This window comes from Acipenser ruthenus, chromosome 1, assembly GCF_902713425.1.
Source record: "Acipenser ruthenus chromosome 1, fAciRut3.2 maternal haplotype, whole genome shotgun sequence".
Classification (NCBI taxonomy): domain Eukaryota; kingdom Metazoa; phylum Chordata; class Actinopteri; order Acipenseriformes; family Acipenseridae; genus Acipenser; species Acipenser ruthenus.
Window position 1 is genome coordinate 101,824,965 of NC_081189.1, and position 19,075 is coordinate 101,844,039.

The 19,075-nt window shown below is 37.9% G+C and overlaps 1 protein-coding gene across 6 annotated transcripts in view; it reads left to right on the plus strand.

The window, feature by feature from the left end:
* The window catches only part of lcorl (ligand dependent nuclear receptor corepressor-like), a 107,247-nt gene that overhangs the window by 47,131 nt on the left and 41,041 nt on the right, over positions 1-19,075 (plus strand). Inside the window, exon 8 of one of the 6 annotated variants that reach the window (XM_034035591.3) lies at positions 18,649-18,980. The exons of 4 other annotated variants lie outside the window; for them this stretch is intronic. In XM_034035591.3, the coding sequence (XP_033891482.3) occupies positions 18,649-18,662 (14 nt within the window). In that variant the 3' untranslated portion in view covers positions 18,663-18,980. Of the gene's footprint in view, positions 1-11,354; positions 13,042-18,648; positions 18,981-19,075 lie in introns of those variants that run through there. One more of the 6 variants, XM_034035589.3, reaches the window with a different exon arrangement.

Sequence of the window (19,075 nt, forward strand, 5' to 3'; positions counted from 1 at the left end):
ATATCTTTAAGAAATGGCTTTCTTCTTGCCACTCTTCCATAAAGGCCAGATTTGTGAAGTATACGACTGATTGTTGTCCTATGGACAGAGTCTCCCACCTCAGCTGTAGATCTCTGCAGTTCATCCAGAGTGATCATGGGCCTCTTGGCTGCATCTCTGATCAGTCTTCTCCTTGTATGAGCTGAAAGTTTAGAGGGACGGCCAGTTCTTGGTAGATTTGCAGTGGTCTGATACTCCTTCCATTTCAATATTATCGCTTGCACAGTGCTCCTTGGGATGTTTAAAGCTTGGGAAATCTTTTTGTATCCAAATCCGGCTTTAAACTTCTCCACAACAGTATCTCGGACCTGCCTGGTGTGTTCCTTGTTCTTCATGATGCTCTCTGCGCTTTAAACGGACCTCTGAGACTATCACAGTGCAGGTGCATTTATACGGAGACTTGATTACACACAGGTGGATTCTATTTATCATCTTTAGTCATTTAGGTCAACATTGGATCATTCAGAGATCCTCACTGAACTTCTGGAGAGAGTTTGCTGCACTGAAAGTAAAGGGGCTGAATAATTTTGCACGCCCAATTTTTCAGTTTTTTATTTGTTAAAAAAGTTTGAAATATCCAATAAATTTCGTTCCACTTCATGATTGTGTCCCACTTGTTGTTGATTCTTCACAAAAAATTACAGTTTCATATCTTTATGTTTGAAGCCTGAAATGTGGCAAAAGGTCGCAAAGTTCAAGGGGGCCGAATACTTTCGCAAGGCACTGTAAGTGTTGGAAAGTGAGCGAACAGTTTGCTCTTCATTTGTTTTGAAAACAAAATGAGCTTGACTTTGAAAGCTTTCACATTGGAATACAATTTGTGAACAAACACATCCTTGCCCTGCAGCTTCACATTAAGTTAATTCAAATGTGCCATGATATCCACACCAAAAGCGAGGTCACACACCCAGTTTGAATTCCTTAATTCCGGGAAATCGTTTTCTTTCCCTTGCATTTCCAAGAAAATGTTAATTTCATCTCTAAGCTCCCACACTCGCTGCAACACCTTTCCTAAACTGAGCCAGCGGACATTCGTATGATAAAGTAAGTCCTGGTGTTCAGCATCAGTGTCCTCAAGAAGGGAAATGAATTGCCGATGATTAAGCCCCCTTGCTCTAATGTAGTTCACTATTTTCACTGCTGTGTGAACAACATGATCTATGTCCAGAACATTTTTGCAGAGTGCCTCCTGATGTATGATGCAGTGCAGAAAAATGATTTCTTTCTCAGAATCTACATCTTTTACTTTGTCCTCAATTCTTTTTAAAAGTCCTACTTTTTTCCCAGTTAAATTTGGCGATCCATCTGTGGTCACATTTGCGAGTTTACTCCAGGGGAGCTTCAGACGTTCAAGGCAACCAGACACCCTCTCATACAAATCCAATCCCTTTGTTGTGCCTTTCATTGATTCCATAGATAAAAATTCCTCTGTGATTTCAAATTTGTTGTTAATTCCTCTCACAAAAATCAAGAGCTGCGCTGTGTCCTTTATGTCAGTACTATCATCGAGAGCTAACAAAAACAGCGTGAAGCACTGTGCTTTCCTGTTCAACTGAGAGGCCAAGTCTTCATCAATTACTTCAATACGGCGAGCAACAGTTCTTCGTGACAAACTAATATTCTCAAACGTATTTTTGTATTCAGGACACAGCATGCCAGCAACATCGACCATGCATTGTTTCAAAAACTCCCCTTCAGCAAACGGCTTATTTTGTTTAGCTATCTTGAATGCCAAAACATAACTTGCCTTCGTAGTGGCTTCCTGAACCGCAGCTTGTCGCACAAAAATGTTTTGCTGAGATTTTAAATTAGAAGCGAGTTTCTGAGCTTTTCTTGACTTTTCTTCTGTTGTTAAGTTGCTGCCATAATTAGGATGTTTCGTTGTAAAATGGCGATTCAAATTGTACTCCTTGAACACAGCGATGCTCTCTTGACAAATCAGGCATACAGCCTTCGAGTCGACGTTTGTGAAAAAATATTTCTCAATCCACTCTTTTTTGAAAACTCGACACTCACTGTCCACTTTTCTTCTCTTTGAAGTGCTCATTTTTCTTCAGAAAGCATAAAAACAAAAACCTAGCTGCTGCAATTCAAACAGCTGTTTCGCAAGCTTGCATGCACTGTAGCAAAGATGAATAAACGTCATACACTGCGCCCCACGTGAGACGTTGCAAAGCGCTTTGTTTTTGGCAATGCAATCTCTGTCTGTGTCGGTCGTGAATTAGCCTAGTAAATTAGTAAATTAGTTATTTCTATAACCCAAATCAATCAATAACATGGATCGATTTAATGGATTTTTATATTTGTATTATTTATAGTAATCTAGTACTTTTATTGTTAAAACACAAGGAAGCTCGCGGGCCGGATGAAAAGCTCTCGCGGGCCGGATTTGGCCCGCGGGCCATAGTTTGCCCACCCCTGATCTAGGGTGTTACCACAATATCCTTCTATCTTACCATTGAAACTACATTCATATCCAAGTGCAATCAAAAGTTACACTTGAACATATGAATATATATTCTACAGTAATCATCGAATTCTGGCTATACATATGATTGATTCATTCGGCACATGATTTAATCTTTTGACAATATTTCATTTTGATTCAATCTTATCATATATCGGTGCTATTCAGTCGAAATCAAAATAAATAAGTCTTGTTGAAAGTAATACTTTATTTTATTTTAAAGTTACAAAAATAAGAAGTAGATTGTATTAGATTGTAGTAATTAATTTACAATATATAATAAAGTATCATACTAAGTATGTTTTAGAAAAAATAACCATATATTCAGTTAAGATTCTAAATATATTCAACATTCAACAGTGCATTATTATATTTTATCATGAATAGGTTAATATTACTTCATACTCAATTTAAACAGAATTAATCATACAATTGATTTATGCACCATGGAAATTAATAAGTTTAGTTACCAATCCTTAAAAGTGAAGAAAGTTAAAACAATGAAGAATTACTGCATATAGATTTCGCCTTGTGGTTAAAAGCGTTTCAGTTTTAGAAACTTGAGGTCCTCAATTTGTAGTACTCTTCACAGTTAAAGGATTTTGAAGAAAAAAACAAGATAGATTTTTCTTCAGGACTCCATATACCACGATGCAAAGAAGCCACACACCAAAAGGTTTCCTCTTCCTGTATGCTTAAGATGGTGCTTGTTACAGCAAGGAAGTGCCAATTCGATTAGATTTAAAAAAAAAACTTTGGTTTCAAGTAACTTCAGTATTGTTTGTTTGCTTCTTTGTGTATTTTAGCATATTTTTAGATTTAGTAGCAATAAAGTTTTCTTTATTCTTCATTTGAATTAAGATATTTTCTTCAAGAAGTCGTTTTCCAGCAGCTGTTTTTGTTTGTACACACTTAGATGTTTCCATGTTGGTTTTCCAAGAGACAGCTTTCTTTATTAAGATGGTTTCATTTTCAAAGAGAGACAGAGTTTTACTTTTGAGAGATTTCATTTTCCAATGAGAGCATCAGAGAGATATTTTCTTTTGAGATTTCCTTTTCCATTGAGATCCTGATTTTCAGTCTTGCAACATTGCAAATGGGCAGGACATGGTCAAGATTATCAAATCACAGAAGAGTTATCATTAGAATATTTTCCACTATCATTTCAATGATTGGCTGTTTTGAATGTAAGCAAGATTACATCATAAGTTCACTCCAATCTTCATTCGGACAAAGAGTTATAAATCTTACAAAATGTATTCAGTTAAAATACTCTTGTGAAATAACTTTTCCCAAGTTATACATTTTTACTTGATAATCACATTTCTATTTTCCTGATCTGATTTCACACAATGTAATACCAAATTAAATCATATACACACAATAATTATCATGCAAATTAATTAATTAGATTTTTATCCATTTCCTGAATGATAAATTACTTAATTTAGTAATTTAAGTAAGGTTTTTAATACACTAGATTTTCAATGTTTGTAAATGTACGAGTTCACAAGAATACTGTTTTTATTTAAAAACAGTTAACATATTTTCCCATTGAAAACAATGGTAATTTAATTACAAACTGAACTATCTCCATTATCTCACCAAATGGCGGTATTACTCTATTTTTGTATTTTTCGTATGGAATGAACATTTGCAGACATCAAGTCTTGTTTGAAGCTCGGTACTTAGATCTGACAACAAACAGCATGTGGTTAAAAAAAAAGTTTAAGCATGGCTGACCAACACAGCAGGGAATTTAACGTAACAAATGGTATTCTGGTCCTATATGAGATTATCAAGATCTCTTTGTCAGAGTTGTTTTAGGAATACATTTAAGCAAATATAAATTTATTTTTTACATCATAGTTGCCAGTTGTGCTCAATGCATTTTTGAGGCGGACATCCAAATACCTATTTTTCCCTAAAAGCAGGGTGTACTTACAAGTCTTGAAAACACATTTTTATGACATTTGCACAACAACATGTTGGGAGCAATAGACTGTACACATGTGCCACTAACCCCTCCAGCTCATTCTGAGCATCTGTATAGGAATAGGAAACACACCTATTCTATTAGTGTGCAGGTGGTTTGTAATTGTGCACAATTTAGCACTGCACCACTGACTAACTTAAATAAAAACTGACAGTATACATTTGGCTTATAGGCTACGAATTATAATAGGAATTCGTGGTATAATGCAAAGTTTGTTGCTGGCCCTTGAAATTAATAACTTGTCAATTTGGCACCATGATCTATTTTGTGTTAATTGTCTAGGCTGCTAAGTAGGCCAAGTTAAAAAATAATACTATATATTTTTTAAATGCTAAAATCATTTTCTGTAGTTTCAATTTAAAAGAATATTTTATTCACATTGTACACCAGTAGCCTACAGTACACTGGTAGCCTACATGCTAAAGTAAAAAGAAAATGTGCTAGGTATTCATTTGATTTTACTGCTGTACTGTATACTGTATAGGCCTACTGTTCAGATTTATATTTTTACACATTGTAATGTGTAGCCTACCCACATTTAAAATACATTGAGCACTATTATTATTATTATTATTATTATTTATTTCTTAGCAGACACCCTTATCCAGGGCGACTTACATTTATTTCTTAGCAGATGCCCTTATCCAAGGCGACTTACAATTGTTACAAGATATCACATTATTTTTACATAAAATTACATTATTTTTTACACATTATTTTTACATACAATTACCCATTTATACAGTTGGGTTTTTACTGGAGCAATCTAGGTAAAGTACCTTGCTCAAGGGTACAGCAGCAGTGTCCCCCACTTCTCCACACTGCTGCCCCTACTATAAACGTGTGTGCGGTTTTATTGTATTTTTTAAAACCTGACACCTCCTTATGGAGGAGGCTGTGTGGTCCAGTGGTTAAAGAAAAGGGCTTGTAACCAGGAGGTCCCCGGTTCAAATCCCACTTCAGCCACTGACTCATTGTGTGACCCTGAGCAAGTCACTTAACCTCCTTGTGCTCCGTCTTTCGGGTGAGACGTAATTGTAAGTGACTCTGCAGCTGATGCATAGTTCACACACCCTTGTCTTTGTAAGTCACCTTGGATAAAGGCGTCTGCTAAATAAACAAATAATAAATAATGACAAATACATCTTAAGCGAGGGGCTACTGTATGATTATGAAAAGCTTTTTGATAGAAACACATTTTTTTATTTGGGGGTGAAGGTTGGGGCCCCACTATAGAATCTGATGGGATTAAACTGCCTTTCATTATTTATTTGAAAAAATGTCGCATGACTCTCGTAATGCTAGAGATCTCGCTAAGAGGACGCAACAAATATTAAAATTAGTGTATTGCGGCTCTCTTCATAAACATATTTTCTCTTAGTACATATGACAAAATTTATACTTTGCGAACTGTCGCAACGAAAATGCAAATTTCGGTATGTTTGCGCTGCGACTGGCCCATCTTAGTACATACAACCCTTTAATCTCAAAGAGACAAATTCCAAATACAACCAGACAGAAATGTAACATTAGGAAACGTTAACATGTACTATGCACTGAAGCAGGCTGTCTTTGCTCATCCCCCATTCTCATGCTTAATATCCCATTCCTCATTTGCATAACATCAAAATAGCAAGGGTAAGGTACACTTCTCAAGATAAATTTAACTGAAAAACATTAAATGAGAAAGGAATGCAGGTGTTATATGAATTATGAACCTACATAATTAGGCCTAATAATATAAAGATCAGGTCTTTTTTACATTTATCATTTAACCTAGAACATTAAATTGAGTATTTTTAATGTTATTTATTTCAATAAAAAAAAAACATATTTTAATATGTTAATTGGGTAGTCAAGCATTCTGCATATTTGAGTGTTTCCAATATAGAACTGCAGGCGGCTATCATTTGATAAACACATCCATAGTTAGTTGAAAATGTCAACACAAGCCTGAAGTGTGTTTACTTGTGCATGGATTATCCTGTTATCTATGCTCATTCAGGAAAACCTTATTAAATGGATCAATAATTAAACTAGCTTTTTCTTTGTATAACAAATTATGTCTCAAATTTGAAAAGGGTAAAAAAAAAAAAAATTGCAAAGGGTTTTGGATGTCAAGTGGAGTCTTTTGGTCATTAATGGTAATGCTGTTGGTTGTCCACTTTGCAGAAACCACAAAAGCAGTGTCTCTATAATGTTGTAATAAGAGTGGCTAAGAAAATAAAATGCGGTTGGAATTGCTTGATGGATGTTATTAATTTCTTCGATGTTGCAGTTTAAGCATTTTTAAACATTTTAAAATTTTCCTAGTTGTGGTATGAACCTGCTTTTTTAGATTTTTTTTATAATTCTAATGGATTCCTTATAATAGAACATCTGATTAGACATCTAAGGTTAAATAATTCACAACAAATGGTTCTATATTTTCTTTTTGAAAACTAAGCGAAATACATAATTTAAAAAAAATACCTTCGATTTGCCGCCACGGCGTTTAGTTTAAATTGATCAAAATGACTGCGGCCCTTAAACGAGGGTGGCCTTTATTAATAATACTGTGCTTTACAAACTCTGCAATATTTTATTACGTGATTTAAGGCATTTTAGAAGCAGTGCCGTGAGAGGCTGTGATCTGCAGCAATATACTCTTGTGTGTTTTTGGGGCTTGAATACAGTACATTTACTGACAGTTAACGAGAGCCTATTAGGTGGGAGTTGGGAGGTCTGGGGAGTACTGTACCAGCGAATCAGGAGTTGAAAGTGCTGTGAAAAAGTATTTGCCCCCTGTCTGATTTTCCTGCATTTTTGTATATTTTTGACACTGAATGTTATCAGATCTTCAACCAAAACCTAATATTAGATAAAAGGGACCCTGAGTGAACAAATAACACAAAAATGTGATACATATTGCATTTATTTATTAAAGAAAGTTATGTAACACCCAATGCGCAGTGTGAAAAGGTAATTGCCCCTCTAGACTCAATGACTGGTTACGCCACCTTTAGCAGCAATAACTGCAACCAAACGCTTCCTGTAGTTATTGATTAGTCTCATGGAGGAATTTTGGCCCACTCCTCCATGCAGAACTGCTTCAACTCAGTCACATTTGTGGGTTTTCGAGCATGAACTGCTCGTTTCAGGTCCTGCCACAACATCTCAATGGGGTTTAGGTCTGGACTTTGACTAGGCCATTCCAAAACTTTAAATTTCTTGTTCTTCAACCATTCTGATGTAGACTTGCTTGTGTGTTTCGAATCATTGTCTTGCTGCATGACCCAGCTGCGCTTCAGCTTCAGCTCCAGCTCACGGACGGATGGCCTGACATTCTCCTGTAGAATTCTCTGATACAGAGCAGAATTCATGGTTCCTTCAATGATGGCAAGGCGTCCAGGTCCTGATGCAGCAAAGCATCCCCAAACCATGACACTATCACCACCATGCTTTACCGTTGGTATGAGGTTCTTACTGTGGAATGCAGTGTTTGGTTTTCGCCAGACATAACGGGGCCTATGTTGGCCAAAAAGTTCCACTTTTGACTCATCTGTCCATAGAACATTGTTCCAGAACTCTTGAGGATCATCCAGGTGCTTTTTGGCAAACTTGGGACGAGCATTCATGTTCTTCTTAGTGAGCAATGGTTTCCGCCTTGCTACTCTGCCATGAATCCCATTTTTGCCCATTGTCTTTCTGATGGTGGAGTCATGAACACTGACCTTAGCCGAGGCGAGAGAGGCCTGCAGATCCCTGGATGTTGTTCTAGGGTTCTTTGTGACTTCCTGGACGATTTTACGCCTTGCTCTTGGAGAGATTTTGGCAGGACAGCCACTCCTGGGAAAATTCACTACTGTCCCAAACTTTCTCCATTTGGACAACATGACTCTGACTGTGGTTCGGTGGAGCCCCAGAGCCTTAGAAATGGCTTTGTAACCCTTTCCAGACTGATAGGCATCAACAACTTTTTTCCGGAGGTCTTCAGGAATTTCTTTTGTTCGTGGCATGATGTGTGCTGACAACTTCACTGTGATGGTAAGGGCCAAAGTTAGTCAGATTTATATTGGGCAGGGCTGGCCCAAATCAGGCCTGGTTGTTAACCAAAGTACTCAAACAGCTGACCCTAATTATCCCTTTAACTGGGTTGAGTTAACTAGGGGGGGCAATATCTTTTTGACACCTGAAGATTGCATGTTTAATTACCTTGCACACCCAAACAAATGAAAGAAGCACCAAACTTTAGTGTCATTTTTTGTCTCGGACTCCCTTTATATACAACTACAACCCACAAAAAAATCTGACCAAATACAATGTGAAAAATGTGCAAAAATGCAGAAAATCAGACGGGGCAAATACTTTTTCACGGCACTGTATATATATATATACACATGTATATATATAAAATTGTACAGGACTGAGTACAATTCCAATTGAATAAAAAACAAAACAACTAAACCCCTTACAAAAAGATGTCTTCGGCCAGCTTAGTGTGACTGGCAAAGCTCTAAGTTCCTCTGACTTTAAGTTTTCACCATCCAAGCTGATGACGAGCTAAACAGACAGCCCTTGTTTTATCCCCTGCTGTGTTGGCACTGAACTGTGCTGGAAAAAAGGGACGTGAAGGATTGCTGTGCTGTAAGTAGTTCATCTTGAGTTGTCTGTCGGGACTGTACTATAAAAGAAAATGTGCTAACTAAGGTGGGTGTACATTAGTTTGTATTACATGCTGGATTGAGGTTGCAGTCTCTTCGGGGGTGTCATGTACATAGCCAGAGTTGCGTGTTTCTTTCTTTATTTTTTGAGCAGGGGTAGAAAAAAAATACCTTTACGTTTCTTTATTGAGAGCAGCGTTTATTCCAGGGCGGCATCTATTAAAAAGCTGATATCTGAGTGAGGCGTTAATTCGAGGTAATACAGTATCTATTGTGGGTTGTAGTAGTATATAGAGGGAGTCTGAAAGAAAAAATGACACCAAAGTTTGGTGCTTCTTTCATTTGTTTGGTGTGCAAGATAATCAAACATGAAATCTTCAGGTGTGAAAAAGTTATTGCCCCCCCCCCAATTAACTCAACCCAGTTAAAGGGATCATAAGGGTCAGCTGTTTGAGTACTTTGGTTAACAACCAGGCCTGATTTGGGCCAGCCCTGCCCAATATAAATCTGACTAACTTTGGCCCTTACCATCAGAGTGAAGTTGTCAGCACACAGGTTCGAGAGCAGGGGTGGGAAATTCCGGTCCTGGAGGGCCGGTGTCCCTCCTGGTTTTTGTTCCAACTGTGCTCTAAATTACTTAATTAGACAAATAATTGGTAATAATTGGTCCAATTAAGTAATTTAGGGCAAGTTGGAACAAAAGCCAGGAGGGACACCGGCCCTCCAGGACCGGAATTGCCCACCCCAGTTCTAGAGGCACATCATGCCACGAACAGTAATATATCGTGGTCCTGGAATTGGCTCCCCATTTTTACAGGGTAACTGCGCATGCATCTGAATATTATTCACCGCATTAGATAACTGGTACAGTGTGTAATGTACGTATTACTTTTAACGCTTACCATGTAGCATACAGTGATTGCCAGTTTTCTATATCTGTGAACAATAAAGTTATTAGTTACACAATCTGTTTTTTTCTATGTGTTTCAAGATGTAGGGTTAGGGTTAAAAAGCAGGTTGCGTAGAGGATTTATATTGGACCCTGATGTCCCCGATAAAACAAGGGAGTGGTTGTGCAGTAGGCCTATTTGTTTTTCTATGTGTTTCTCACTATATCGCGGCCCTCGATATATAGCAGATTTATATTGGACCCTGACACCCATGATATATCGAGTGGGTGGTGTGAATATATATATATATATATATATATATATATATATATATATGAATCAGTGGTTGGAAATACTGGCCTGCAGGGGTGTAAAGTAACAAAGTAGAAATTCTTAGTTACACTACAGTATTTGTTTTTGGGATACTTTTACTCAAGTACGTTTGTTTAGAAAATATTGTACATTTTTACTCCACTACATTTCCGGGATGCATCTCATTAGTCGTTCTTTCAGCACTTTGGGTGCGTTCACGGAGATCATTCCTGATTTGAGATTTAAATGAAGCATTTCAGCCCGAAGGAGCTGTCTTAATCGTGTGGTAATGCCCACTTCGTACAGTTACATGCCGAAGGCTCCTGAGGGCTCAAGTGCTATTAGAATAGGGATACGTTAAACAAAATTTAAAAAGGCTCCTGAGGGATCAAGTACGTTTTTCTAATAGTTTTATCCTGATTTTATGAAGAACAGGGCAATAGACTTATGTGATTGGTTCACATCACTGTCAGTCCCGCCCCTTTTCAAAGGAACGCCCTTCTCCTCTGCACTCACAACAAGAGAGAATGGCTGAAAAACGATTCTGTGATTTAACAGAAAATGAATTACAAAACATACTACAAAAGATAGATGCTCCAAACATTAAAATGGTGATTAAAACATCACTGTCACTGTTTTCTGACTCGACGATGTAAACAGATATGACGGCCGGGATATAAACTGGATTATGCAGCAGTCAGCAAGCAGCACAGACAGCTGGACGCCAAAAAACATTTATAACTACAGTATGCAGTATGAACTTCAAAAACATTTTCTTTATTCATGTTATTTGTTTATTTACTTATGCTATGTCAGCTATATTTAAACAAAATATATGTCAATATTTATTTACGTATGCTGTATCAGATATATTTAAAGAAAATATATAAAATCGCATTTACTATCCAACCGTGCCTTGCTTATTTACTTGACTGATTCATATATTAAATATGTACTGAATGTTGTATTCTTTTTTATTTTAAAAATATAAACTTCTATTTTTGTAGGGCCTTTAAAACCCATGTGACAGCCCTGGCATGAAAGAAGTGGATATAGTGCTGCAGTGTTCTCTATGACCCCAATTAATGTGCTGTCTTTGGACTGGTCGGGCGGAGACATATTTAGAAACTGTTTGTTTTGATATCCTGTAGTTTAAATATCTCCCCATAGCCCAGAGTGCAAACATTGTTATAGTTAGTATTGAACATTTGTTTATAAGTCTAAAGAATGCTAATTGTTGGTTAATGTTTTTGGCACAGTGCATGTTGGTTAAGTTTCACAGACACTTACACAGAATTCTCTAATGCTACTAGAATGCCACACAACTCTAAACATAGCTGCTCTACTGTTTTACTACTGTAATGATTTTAATGTATAGCACTAGCTTGACAAAAATAAATCAATAAAAATGACTGTGTTGAAATATAGGCCTATATACATAAAAAATTATAAAATGTGAACTGTATATTTGATTTACAAAGGTGTTGCGAAAGTAGCACATTTGGTATATGAATTTTTTTCTTTTTTTTTTGAGTGTCTGCTACTACATTTGGAACAGTTCTCTGGTTATGTAAAAATACTAAAATAAACTAGTCCAGTTATTTGACAAACATTTTGACTAGAAGTCTTCTTATTTGTAGAAATGTTTGACAAATAATTGAATTTGTTTTTTATTTTATTTCTACATACCTTACAATTGAGTGTTTTATTATTTAGTTTTGCTGTTAGTAAACTCAACCTTTCAACTTCTACTTCAATTGTAAATTGTTATGAAAGCAGAAACATGCTGAGGTTATTGGAGAAACATAGACATTCAAAATATACAAGTTTTTTCCAGATATACGCAAATATGTAGGTTTGACATACAGAAGGACAGACACCCAGACACCCTCCTTCATCTCCAGAATCTAATATTCTAAATACTTTATATTAAATAATGTAATGTTTCATGAGAATTTGATAAGGGGCTCTCCAGATTTATGGAAAAATGTGAAGTGACACACAGTACGGACACCCACGTCCACTATATCCCCTCCACTGGGGATTTCATCCTGCATGGGGCATAATAAGAAGGAAAACATTGTTGCATTTTTTATTACCATAGATTACCACTCTCATACTTTCACTGAAATTGTACTACAGTTTCAGTTCCCTTTCAAGTACGAAATGTAACCATTATTTAACTCCTAGAGACCCGGAAACCTGAATAATTTATGTCAAAGCTGCTCAACGAGCTTGTGACGCAGTTATGACCCGCCCCCGAGGGCATAGATTTACTGTGCTCACAGACCTCAACGCCGTTTTTCCTTTCAAGGCTGACCTGACAGGGGAGCCTGCTATCAGATAAGTACTTTTTGCTTATGACTGTATAATTTTCGCTAATTATTGTGTTTTACGTAATTTATGCGATATTTTATACGCTGTAATAGTTTTTTTTTTTTTTTTAATTAATTATGCATATATTGTGTACTACAGCCTGTTGTTTGTTACGTCCTGCAGCGGCCTTGTGCCCCGTGTGAAGCCAGCGGCTTGATTCGCTTCTTACCAGGGATCAAGCAACAAAAATCGGCAGACTTTTTGCTCTACCCAGGCTGCATAGCTCTGGCTGGAGTTAAATTAAATTCTCTTTTTAAAGTACAAGACGTTTATTTTGTGAACTGTAATTGTGTTTTTGCTGTTTTCTGTGGAGAGATATTTTTCTCCTGTTGTGTTTTTTTTTTTTTTTTTTTTTACAGCACTGGCTTCGGTTGAGATTGCTTGCAGTCTCACCCACAGTATCTTGCTACTGCTTTGGTGACTGCTTTTGCATCACCATTGCAAAGGCTGTTAGTACCTCTAACAAGCAGACTTCCCTTAGTCTTGTGTGTGGTACTGACTGAGTGGTTTTGCCAGTGGCTTGTACAGGTGGGCATCCCTGTACATTGCTATCCGCGGTAACTGCGAACCGGTGAACCTGTACCTCACCACAGGCCCTCACCACGCTTGGTTAACAAAAACCTGCTCCATGTGTCCAAGCTCAATGGACAGGCTGTAGGTAGAAACCTGGCTGTGCTGGTAGCTGCATGTAGGCAGCTTTCCCAAGCACGTGCCTGATGGTCCCGCGGTAAATGGGATGCTGCAGCTCTCTTACCACATGAGGGAATCCACTAAGGAGCTGGCTCGCCTACTTCCCAAGTGACCACCTCCAGTACGTAAACCAGCGGCAAACTGGCACCCTAGGCCCCAGCAGCCTCAAAGACTTGCACAACCGGCTGCGCCCGCCGCCAGGCAGTTTCCTCCAGGTCCATGCTGTCCACTGTGTCGGACGGTACAGCTCAACAGAGCGCTCACGGTAGTGATGTTCCAGAAACTTCTGGGCTTGGTGACAGTAGCTTCCCAGACCCTTCCTTTGGGTCTCCTGCACATGCACCCTCTGTAGGCCAGGTTCAACCGCGAGGGTTTTCAGCCCGCACTGAACCGCCACCGCTTATTGACAGTGTCTCATCACTGTCTAAAGGCAGTCTCGGTGGAAACAACTGGCCCATCTACGCCTCGTGGTAGGCAGTGTCACCAGAAAGGAGGTTGTCACGATGGACACGTCCATCCTGGGCTGGGGCGCTGTGTGGGATGGCAGGGGTGTGCAAGGTGTGTGGGACCCCCCTTAGTAGGGTCTCCACATCAATGTTTTAGAGCTGCAGGCAGTTTTTCTGGCCTAGCAGTATTTTTTGCAGGAGATTCGAGGGAGACATGTGCTTGTCCGTACAGACAACCCAACAGTGGTGGCTTACATCAACCACCAGGGCGGCCTCAGGTTGCCTAGTCTCCATTACGTGGCTCGCAAGCTTTTGCTCTGAACACACGAGAACCTCCTCTCACTGCGGGCAGTACATGTACCCGGTGTGACAAACTAGGTGGTGGACCTCCTCTCAGAGTGGAGGTTTCACTCCAAGGTGTTGAGCCTCATTTGGGAGAGGTTCGGGAAAGCAGAGATAAATATCTTTTCTTCCCAGGAATCATCCCAGTGTCCCCTCTGGTTTTCCACGATAGGTGGCAGGGACCCGCTGGCGGTAGATGCCCTGGCACACGAGTGGTCGAGGCAACGGTTATGTTCCTTTCCACCACTCGTTATGCAAGGTGTTTTAATGTATAAAAAAATATATATAAATATATAAAAACAAGTGGATAGAAGCAGATAATGTTTCATGAACTATTATTTTCCTTATTACTGATAATAAATGAATGATGAACTATTATTTTATTTATAAATATTTATTTTGAGAAAATAATCGAGAGTAGTGTCCATTATTGCTTATAAAGATCTTGAGAATAACCAATTATTATTGCAGTTGTACTATGTATGCTTCGAACAGTTAGCGTTTTGTAGCACTATTTATTCTGTTGTTCTTGCTGTTTGTAAAACACTGCTTTGATAATAGGATATTCTGTGTATCTGTTTACTGTTTATGTACAGAAATTGATATGCACACAATAATGTAAACGTTTCCACTACAGAATATAATTTCAAGATGGCAAGACAATTAAATAAATCATTGTTGGCAGACATACTGTTGTCTGTTACTTTATTATTATAGTTTATTAACATAGACTTTCCTATAGGTTTTCTTTTACATATTTATTTCATTTCACATGTTGATGCACATGTGTCATGACAAGTAATACATATTTATTTATTGATTCATATTTAGAGGTTGATTTTTTTCATTTTTTATTTTTTGTTTAGTTCAGGGGTGTTTTTTTTTGGTTTTTATTATTGTTTTGCAAAATCGGTTCTTTTTGGTTATCAAAAATAAACACCACTCAAACACATCAGCTTTCGGTTTCTATAATAATTTAAATGAACATTTTCCTTAATTGTAGTACTTTGTAACTGTAAGTCTAATACAATTATATTAGAGCAGTGTACAGTATATTAGGGCAGCAGTGTGGAGTAGTGGTTAGGGCACCAGACTCTTGACCGGAGGGTTGTGGGTTCAATCCCAGGTGGGGGACACTGCTGCTGTACCCTTGAGCAAGGCACTTTACCTAGATTGCTCCACTAAAAACTGTATAAATGGGTAATTGTATGTAAAAATAATGTGATATCTTGTAACAATTGTAAGTTGTCCTGGATAAGGGCGTCAGCTAATAAATAAATAATAATAATTATTATTATTTAGGCTGTTATTATTATTATTTATTTCTTAGCAGACGCCCTTATCCAGGGCGATTTACAATCGTAAGCAAATACATTTCAAGTGTTACAATACAAGTAATACAATAAGAGCAAGAAATACAATAACTTTTGTTCAAGCAAAGTACAAGTGTGACAAAACACAATTCAATAATACAGCAGATAGTGATAGTTATTATTATTATTATTTGTTTATTTAGCAGACGCCTTTATCCAAGGCGACTTACAGAGACTAGGGTGTGTGAACTATGCATCAGCTGCAGAGTCACTTACAATTACGTCTCACCCGAAAGACAGAGCAAAAGGAAGTTAAGTGACTTGCTCAGGGTCACACAATGAGTTAGTGGCTGAGGTGGGATTTGAACCGGGGACCTCCTGGTTACAAGCCCATTTCTTTAACCACTAGACCACACAGCCTCCTAGTTACATCAGGATATGATTAAATACAAACTACTACAGGTTAAACACTTGGCAGATTACAGTATTCTGAGGTACAGGATGAGGGAAAGAAAAGGAGGTCAGATTTAGAGAGGTTGAGTTTGAGGTGAGTGCATCCAGGAGGAAATAGCAGACAGACAGGTAGAGATACGGGAGGAGATGGTGGAGTCAGAGGTGGGGAAGGAGAGGAAAATCTGAGCATCATCAGCATAGAAATGGTATGAGAAACCATAGGATGCGATGAGGGGGCCGAGGGAGCAGGTGTAGACAGAGAACAGAAGATGACCCAAGACTGACCCTTGGGGGACTCCTGTTAAGAGAGGGTGAGGTGTGGAGGTTGCTCCATGCCAGGTTACCTGGTAAGTGCGGTTGGAGAGGTAGGAGGAGAACCAGGCCAGAGCAGTGCCAGAGATCCCCAGGTCAGCAAGAGATGATAGTAGAATAGAGTGATCAACAGTGTCAAAGGCAGCAGAGAGGTCGAGGAGAATTAGGACAGAGGAGAGAGAGGCAGCTCGGGCAGACTTTAGTGAGTTGGTGACAGACAGGAGGGCGGTTTCAGTGGAGTGAGCAGAGCGGAAGCCAGATTGGAGAGGGTCGAGCAGAGAGTGGTTAGACAGGAAAGCAGAGAGCTGGCGGTGTACAGTCCGCTCGAGGGTTTTGGAGAGGAAGGGTAGGAGGGAGACAGGACGGTAGTTCTGGAGGGAGGTGGGGTTGAGGGTAAATAATAATTGTTTATGTACAGTGTTGAAGTGCAGATGTCCACATTTAGGATTCAGGCAATTGTGAGAAGTAAAAGGTCCCAGGTATAAAAACAACTATTTACACACGGGTATAAAAGTCTTACGAAAAAAAAAAAACTGTATGAGTTCTAACAGTCCATGTTAGTAGCAAAAAACAAACGAAGTAAAAGCATCTATCGCAGATATAAAAACTAGGCTAATAAACTAGGATATTAAAGTCTTTCTGAATAAGAAAAAAAAACAACTGTATGGAAGTGTTTTTCAAGCACATCACAAGAGTCGGAACATTAGTAGCAAAAAAAAAAAAAAAAAAGGATTGCAGAGTCACTCTTCAGAACTGATCAAATTGTACAGCCTGTGGCATTTGGCTCCAGAGGCTGCGTCACTTAGCAGAAATTTTGTAAACGGTCTCCAATATTCAACCAAACAGTTCACAGCTTCGGTAAAAGAAAACCAACGAGACATCGTAACAGACTAGATCATGTTTGTTTTTCCTCGCCAGTTGCAAAGTAAGCTCGCTTCAGCTCCTGTGCATGTTTGAAGCACCCACATGAATGCCAAAATCCACTAGATCTTGAAAATGATCTGAAAGAAGGCCAGCCTTTATCGATATGTCTAACAAGTGCATGCATGTATTGCTCTAAAATCAGGGTTGGTAGATTTCAAGTCATGGAACAGTTTTATCATGTCGTTTGCAGAATCTGAGCACAAACATATCACATCAGACCATGACTTTTATGAATTTGTTCAAAGCTTTTCCAAGCAGTGTCACTAAAGAATTACATACCTGCACAATTTCCATATCGGCCATTCCAGTCTTTCTCCCATTTTCGTTCTCATCATCATAGAAAGCGAACAGGATACTCACAACTGGATCGCCATGTATCTCGGAACTTTCATCAAGGGTAACGACTTTTTTTTTTTTATCTCCCACCATGTTTGCAATGTGTTCCAAATCATTTTCAAAAACTTCTGGCAAATACTTACTGTAAAGCTGGTGTGCATGCGGCATGGTTTTTGCTGCAGGAGCTCTTTTGCGAAACAGATCACCGATAGGCCCATCCGCTTGGTTTAAACTGGTCCCTGATTGTGCCATTGCTCAAACAAATTCATGACAAACGTCCTCCTTTTCCTCACGCTTTCTTTTCATTCTTGTTACAGTTTCTGTTAATGACATCTGTACCGCACCAGATGAGGTTGATAGATTTTTTCCGGGTACCACGGAAATTACAACCTTGCAGTATTTGCACACAAGTTTGGTCTTTCCTTTAACAATTTCTTCCACAAAATCCTAATTTTCCTTGACATAATCGCTAACATCTTTTGTTTTATGCCACATTGCCGCCTGTGTCTTTCACACCACAGTTTTTTTCTTCACCAACTCCACTCACATCATGTGTTACAGTGTATTCTATTATATAGTCCACAATAAAATATGATTGGCCAGTAGAAATGTCTTCCTTTTGAAAGCCGCTTTCCAGAAAAAATAGTAGTGCATAGTTGACATTATTCAAAATATATTGCTAATGTTGTGTTTTATTGGTTTAAAAAAAAAAAAAAAAAAATTCTAAGTAGGTCTCAGATAAAGATAGTATGCAGGTAAAATGTAAGAATATTTAAATGTGGACATAATTGTGCTGTAAAAATCCAAACATGTTTCATCAGTTATAATTTCCAAAAATAATGCAGAAATCACAAACAACTGCCACATATTCCTAGGTAAGGTTTTTCATTATCATTTTAAAAAACAAAAAGCCAAACTCATTGTACATATAATAGGACAGTGGTACCTAAGAGGTTAAAGGTGTCCAACCAATCAAGCTGATCCCTCTGTATGCTGTCAAGTGGTTGAGCCAGGAACCAACATGGTTACGCCACTGCCGCTGTAGAAATTGTGTTTTGAACAACTTTTTCTATTTTTATTAAGGAATTTCCTTTTTGTTTTTCTTGTAGAAAACTCCAAATAAATATAATGGGATAACTCATCTCCTTAAAGAAGTGATGAAAACCGCAAGATTATGAAATGCACCTTAAACATTTAGTTTGCTGAAAAATATGCTACCATTATCACAATAGGCCACTTTGTTGAAGAATTTAAAATGGTGGGAACAAAGTATAATTACAAGATTTTTGTATGCATTTTTATTTTTTTCCTGCTGCAGAAAAGGTTTCAATTTGTCATGAAACATTGCATGTGTAATATAGTTATATACCCATTGATCAGTCCTGCATCTATTTTCATACAAGCTTGTGTTAATAAACAGAACAGCGCACACTGGTCAATAATTGTGTTATATATGTATGTATGTATGTATGTATATATATATATATATATATATATATATATATATATATATATATATATATATATATATATATA